Below are 7,504 nucleotides of genomic sequence, written 5' to 3' on the forward strand. Positions count from 1 at the left end.
TTATATAACTGACTGATGTGTGCTTTTCTTAAAATAGCAAGGAGGCACAATAAGCTATGCCATAACATAGCTATACCGGTAACGCGTATAGGCACGTAACATTCCTGAGATGCTTCAGTGACAGGCTAGTAATTACTTTATTAATTTGGCCAAAATTCACACACAAACACACAGGGCCACGAGGGTAATGAGGACCTGAACAAAAAGTGGTTTCTATTTACACCCTTTTTGCTTTTAGAATGGGAGCATCCTATGGGAAATCCTGTAGGCTGCCATCTCAATAGGGAGCTGGTGCATAGCAAGCTATTTAGTGACCTCGTGTAGCCTAATGTAGCCTAAAGTTTGTGTGTGTTTGTGTGTGTGTCTTAGCCTATTTCCATGTACATGTATTATTTGATGTCACATATAGCATTACCTTACAGACATTTACATTCTTAAACGTAATGTATATTATGTATTTTTATTATCTGTAGGTTTTAGAGTTCAAGTATTTTATATTGAAATGATATGCATTAGTCTGATGGATGATCTCATCTCAGCTGCTCTTTGTTTCGTCTAACCAGCCAACCTGCAGAATAACAGGGCCATCTAGTGGTTCCTTTCTTTTTTTCTTTCTTTCTTTCAATATTATATCTGTAACATGCACATTATACAAAAGATAGGGTTTATATGGGATTCTGGTTTCAATCTCTCTCTTTCTCTCACACACACACACACACACACACACACAAAAACAAAACACTAGAGACCATCTTGTGATGATCACACCAGCCGCAACGCCAAATCAGGCCTAATGTAAAGTATACATATACCTGGCAACGTATTCAAAACCTCTTGTTGTGTTAGTTCCTGCTACAGTAGTTACACATTCCATTGAACATAAGAGATCATATGTAGCCTATTATTGTTTTTGTATCCCTAAAATTTGTGAGTATTTGACATGTTTAGACTTTGGCACCATCTTGTGGAAATACCAAAAAAGCATCTCTGTCACTGCCTACAGCCTGCAAACAGATAAAAGTAATGAAGGCTCAGTCCACCTCAGTGAAAGAGGTTTATATATGTATATATATATATACATTTTATTGTTTAAACATTTTGTGACAAAACGTTGTTTCTAATGTCTAATTTTATTGACTATGGTTACATGGTATGACGTGCAAACAAAATATACAGTCATGACAAAACAATATAGGACAACAGGACCCTGCAGGAATGGAGTGCAACATAAATTTCAGAAACCAAGTTGAACATTCTCTTAATAGACCCCTAATGTACACAATTGGCTTATCTGACTGTCATAAAAATATTTTCTCCAACCCCATTTAGTGTTCTCAATATATAATACAATCATATAACAGAGCCATAAACTGGAAACACACCAACATTACCATACAGTTTAACTGACACCTCTTGACACATAATCAGTTAGAACATTAATAATCTTCACAAAGATAAGATTTATTATAGTGTTGTAATGGATTGCATTAGATTTAGCAAGTGTACCTATAATAAACTGGCAACTACACTATTTTTGTTTATTTCAACTTGGTCTGTGAAAAAAAAATCATTTAAAAATGAGACATTTCCGTTTCCTGAGAAGTTGTAAAAATCATGATATTAACATAAATAGATGAAATATCTTAAATTATCAGTTCAAATATTGCATGTTCTATTTTCAAAACCCAAAAATCCCATAGATCTTTAAAGTGCCTTCCTTTACGCTGCTACGCCATAGTGTTGCTGAGGAAGAATGGCTGAAGATTTGGTCATCTATTTCAATGTACATGCTTTAAAGTCGTCTGGTCATATTCCTTCAGTACCGTGATTTAGTGTGAATCCTGAGGTAGGGCCAGAAATTGAGCCGTCATCGCGAGAATCCTCTCTCTGTTATCAGGGCCTCTGTCAGCCTGTCTCGCATAATCTCCTTGGATGAGTATAAGGGCAGCTCCAGAATAGAGTGACATGTCAGAGAACAAGGGAAGTGCTGATCGTAGTGCTGACCGCCCTGGATTTGCATAAGTTGAACTTTCATCTGGACCTGGTCCATGCCAAGAATAGGAACCCTTCTGAAACCAGTCAGGAACCCTGTAGAACAACCGTGGAGGGAAAGTAAGGATCTTTGTGCCTCAACATCATAGTATACTATATGTAAAGTATATACATACATACTTGATTCTAAAGAAAATGTGATAAGAGGACACCTACTAAAGTTCCGGTGAAACTGTCTGTTTACCGTTCTAAATTTATGAATTATAAAAATGATATCACAGAAACCACTGAGACTGAATTGTGTTTTTGGATGTTGGTGTCGGTGATGTGTCAGTGTCTTTGTATGGGTGCTGCCTGCTCTTATTTTGCTGGCTGTCTGGAGCTCTGAGCCCCGCGGTTGCCTGGAAAAGGCGTTCATGTCAGAGGCACGGAGATATTTTTAGCTTTATAAAACACGATCCGATCACAAGTACACAGGGAAATTGAGTTATCATTTAAAAAGCCTTTAAAACACAGAAAGGTTTATTAAAAATAATTATTTTGCAAATGACCATGTTGTAAGTGGGTTAATGCTCCCTGTGGTCCATTACTTCTAGATAATGCACACCTCAATGGGCATTAACCCTTACAAATTGATACATTGGATACATTTTTCTCCTGACTCACTTCTTACAAATATGTCTTTTTACTTTTCAAGCACAGGTAACTAAAAGTTAATAATGGCTGCATTCCGTTTAGGTGTTAAAGTCCCTGTGCCCGGTTTCTGTCTATACTGGTTTACAAGGCTACCACAATTAACCATAATGCTGTTAGTAAAAAGAATATATTTTTGAAAGGTGCACATATCATTTGTTTGGTTAAAGGACTTTGCGATTAAAAGCTGTTAACATTAGGTACAATACTTACAAAGAAAATCTTTCCTCTGGTCTTCAGTCAGTTCATCAAAAACCTCCCAAAACATCTGCATGGTGGGGTAGCCAACACGAAGTTCCCACTCTGTGTTCTAATAAAAGTTTTTTTTAATTTTTATTTATTTTTTTAAATCATGTGAAAATGTAGTAGATAAGTTGCAATGAAAACAAGAGGAGTTTGTGATTGGAACAGTACCTGTTTCAGTTTTGCCCAGTCATAGACATCTTGGCCCACCAACACTTGCTGCAGCTCCTCTGGCCGAAACAGCTTCACCAAATCCCTGTCACACACCTGGAAGAAGCCACGCTTAAACTCCTGAAACACACTCTCCACTGATGTGTTGAAGGCATGTCTCACGTAGGCATCCACAAACTCCTTCCTGTTTAGCAAATTTAAGTTTTAATTCAACAAACATTTCTCTGAGACAGAGCTGATCTAGGTGCAGGTCACGTACACAACTTCGATTTAAACATATTAGTCTTACTTATTTTGACTTGTCACTGTCTTTCCAGGATTTTGGGGATCAAGGTCAATCTCTGTCCCATTCCAGTCCATCTGTTAATCAATTATGAGAGAGAGGAAGTTAGTGGTATCACTGCAAAACCTTTGGATAACTGTAAGAAAGAGAAACAAGACAAAACGGAAATGATTGAAATATTTTTGTCAGTATTGAAATCAACATTACTTAACACGATTAATCATTGACATTTGGAAAGATGTTAAAATTATTGAACTTAAAAAACAGTTAAAACAGTCAAACAAAGCAACGGTGAAAACACCTTAAACTGTGAACTACTTTTCCTGTTTGAACTTTTTGAATTCCCCTTCAGAACATGAGACAAAGTAAGAGTTTACTTGCAAAACATAATGTACAAATTAATCTTTTTTCTCGATTAGAGTTTTTTTGTGAGGATTAAGAGCCAAAATCGAAACTGTGATCAAAATTTGATTAACATTCGATTTCTGCCCTACGAGACACATTATCAGCCATTACAAAAAGTAAAACACCAACCGAATAAGGCAAGCACAGGTTTTCTAGGTCGTCTTCATAGTCCAAGACGTACTGCAGACTCCTTAAATAAATAATACAACATTAAGTAACAAAAAAGTCAAATGTTTAGGCATCAATATTAAACCAAAAGTTTGTATTAATAAATTTAGATGAATACTGACTTTCCAACAACTGGGCTGAATTCCATCATATCCTCCAGTGTTGGCTCCACATCCAGCAGCTTCTTGAACAGAGCCAGTGGGAAGGGGAAGTGGATGATACTCTTGTTGTATAAGGCCAATCCACACAGAACCCCAACCAGGAAGAAGTTTGTCTTGTCCTCTTCTTTTGCCTGTATTGATAAAAATAATCAATGATCATGTATGGTGACATGATATATTGTTCCATTGTTGCTCATAATCATTATCATTAGCAAAGGAAATAGGAAATAATAATGTAAACTCAGAGTCTCTACTTTTCAATGGTCATAGGTTTCTGTAGGCTTTAAAGTCTTACTGTGGAGGGGAACCATGCCAGCGTTTCGGAGTCATTGAACATGAACATTCCAGATTTAGTTGACACCATTTCAAGAAACAAGTGGTGAAAAAGGTCCCTTTTGTAGACATCTGTGACCTTTGGGTCCTCATCAAAATAGACCTGAGAAAAAGTTATAATTCCTCCTGTTAGGTAGACACTTAGATGAGGGTAAGAAAATAATTATAAGACTATAAGATACAATTAGGTGAGTTACAAATATGTACAACATTTGCTTTTGCTTTAACCATGAGGTCAAAACTAAATGTTTACCACAAGTGGCTTCTTGAGGGCACTGTGATCAGCAGCAGCCAGTTCTTTAAAGGTGCCTTCCAAAAGTGATGCTCGCTTCAGCTTCAGTTCGAAATAAGGATTTGGAACCCATCCAAAAGACCGAATCTCATTTGCCTGGTGTTCTTTCTATAATACAATTCAAAGTGTAATTTTTAAAATAATATTCCCATCACAATTACATTGTTATGTGATGTTATGTAATGCAGTTTGTTATTTAAGCTGCATAATTGTTTTTGACCACTCGGATGTAGTGCCACAAGCTTTAAAAACAACACTGACATATTATCACTTTTTATTACACAGCGTGGTTGACTATTTTATTCTGATTGATCCATCATGGCATCCTGCGGTCTGCTATTTCTGTATAACAGACCGTTGCCATGGACGGAGTTTTGATCATAGACTCTGGCGGACTATTTTTAAATTAAAAAATGTATTTCTAAATCAAATTTTGTGCTCACACGGAGCTCATACTGCTTATCAGTGGATCACAAAGGGAGAGAGGTGGTGGAGGAAACAGGGATACCTAACAGAGCTATTGGCAACAATGCAAACATAGCAGTAGTTAGCTCCATGGTTAGCCCACTCATCAGGGCAAGCTGGCGTCGGCTGGAGAGCCGTGCTCATCAGCTGTAAAAATGTACCAGGCTTCATCAATGGGTCTCTGTAAGAGTAGACGTGTAGTAAGCCTTGTAATAAGCAGGATAATGTAGAGCGAGCTTGCCATTATAGTGAATTAGAATCCAGACAGGAGGATGCAGGTCTTAAATCAGCCTAGAGAGGGGCTCTACATTACCCTGCACATAAAGATGTTATTGCAAACTTAGCAAACATCTGCATTTGCCTACAGTATTTTCACATTCAGCAGATACAGAGCAACATTAGCATGAATTTGGAATTGTGTTGTGTCTGTCCACCTGTGTAACCTTAATGCCAATATTCACAATCCTTTTCTATCTTCTGTTTTGATCTCTATCAAGTCCTAGAAAAAATATTAACATAATACATATTATTAATAGAAATATTGATAGTAGCTGCTAATTGCTGCTGGAGATGAAGCATCTTTCAATTCAATTTCAATTCAATTTTATTTATAGTATCAATTCATAACAAGAGTTATCTCAAGACACTTTACAGATAGAGTAGGTCTAGACCACACTCCAAAATTTACAAGGACCCAACAGTTCTAGTAGTTTCCTCCAGAGCAAGCAACAGTGCGACAGTGGTGAGGAAAAACTTCCTTTTAGGCAGAAACCTGGGACAGACCCAGGCTCTTGGTAGGCGGTGTCTGACGGGCCGGTTGGGGTTAGTGGAAATAACAAAAATTTTGTTTGTAGCAGTTCTTTGTAATATTTGCTCACCAATGAGCTGAAAGATGCTTAAAGCTTCTGTAGAGCAGGAGAGACTTTCACATTACACATTGTTATCCTTTGGTAATTGAAAATATTGATAAGTGCAGTATTACAATGATATTGATGGCGTAAGTAGTCTGTCAGGTTAAACATTTTGCTCCGTTGTTAATGTAATAGGTCAAACATTTTCTTAAAGTAAAACTAAATCTAAAATATAAATCGATAATACATAATTTTAAAAGTTGATTTATTGGAGATTTCCTGACAACCTTGACAATATTGTTTGTATGGTTTACCTAACATAAGGTAAAGTTCCAAGATCAAGTTACCTGAGTGATTTCGGCATTGATGTCAAAAGCCAGTTTCTTTGATTTCAGATCCATTACAAATGGGAAGTTACAAAGGACAAGTGGGTGATCATCCATATCCTGAAAAAAGAGCATATCATTTACTCAACATTTCTTTAACCTAAAGACCACAGGCTTTTACATGATTTGGTGTTTTTTACATGAATACACACTGTATGAAATGTGACCAACAACATGAGAGACAAGGAGGGAATAACTTGACAGCCATCCTTAGATGGGTTTAAACTAGTATTTTGTTAATAGTTTTTTACCTTGACTTTTGACATTGAATGCCAAATCTGCAGATCCTCGTAAAGAAATGTTTCGCTTATCCCCAAACAAAACGTTTTTTCTGGGATTCTCTGACGTCCTGCAATCCCTTTGTTGGCCTTTAAAACAGATATGTTTAAGTAGTTCATTATTTGAAAGATTGGTGGAAAATAGAAAACAGTCTTTAAAAAGTTGAGATAGGTGAGAGGTAGATTTCATTTGATGGGGTTTGACATTCACAGGAAAAAAATCAAGACAACGGATACTGACGTTGTACATGTACTGGAGGACTAGTAGCAGGTTTCTGACTCCAGAGTTGCGAGGAACAGGCTTATTGGACAGGATCAGTGAGAGGGCCTGCTTCCACACCTTAACATGTCTAACCATGGTGGGACCACCAGTCCCCTGAAGAAGACAATATGGAGACATGTAGACAATGTCAGAGAGCATTTAATAACTAACCAGATGTCATAGATATGTCTGGAGTCTGGAATGTGCTATCAGAATAATTAGTTAAATAGTTAAATATGATGCTTTACTTGTCTTAAAATATAATCAATCAATACATTCATAAAATCAACAATAATTATAAATTAAGAAAATAAAAATGCATTTATTAATTTGCCTCAAACAACTCAAACTTTGATTCCACATGATACAAGCCTTCTGGGATTGCGCACCATGCCCATCCCTCATCTACACAGTTGCTAGTAGCCAAGGAGGACACAGAGGATTAAAAAAAGATGATGGACTCTTCAGAAGAGGTAATTATGTTTTCTCAATTTTCTGCATCCAAAAGTCGCCGGACGACA

General features: G+C 36.9%; 1 protein-coding gene across 1 annotated transcript in view; it reads right to left on the minus strand.

Moving 5' to 3' along the window:
- Positions 1-1,111: 1,111 nt before the first annotated feature.
- Positions 1,112-7,504, minus strand: part of LOC116693541 (probable E3 ubiquitin-protein ligase HERC3) — a 28,303-nt gene continuing 21,910 nt past the window's right edge. Inside the window, 12 exon segments of the mRNA XM_032522550.1 lie at positions 1,112-2,088; positions 2,899-2,995; positions 3,100-3,283; positions 3,389-3,459; positions 3,917-3,977; positions 4,078-4,247; positions 4,412-4,552; positions 4,703-4,849; positions 6,405-6,503; positions 6,695-6,811; positions 6,963-7,083; positions 7,085-7,097. Coding sequence (XP_032378441.1) covers positions 1,868-2,088; positions 2,899-2,995; positions 3,100-3,283; positions 3,389-3,459; positions 3,917-3,977; positions 4,078-4,247; positions 4,412-4,552; positions 4,703-4,849; positions 6,405-6,503; positions 6,695-6,811; positions 6,963-7,083; positions 7,085-7,097 — 1,442 coding nt within the window. The 3' untranslated portion in view covers positions 1,112-1,867.

This window comes from Etheostoma spectabile, chromosome 8 (assembly GCF_008692095.1).
Source record: "Etheostoma spectabile isolate EspeVRDwgs_2016 chromosome 8, UIUC_Espe_1.0, whole genome shotgun sequence".
Classification (NCBI taxonomy): domain Eukaryota; kingdom Metazoa; phylum Chordata; class Actinopteri; order Perciformes; family Percidae; genus Etheostoma; species Etheostoma spectabile.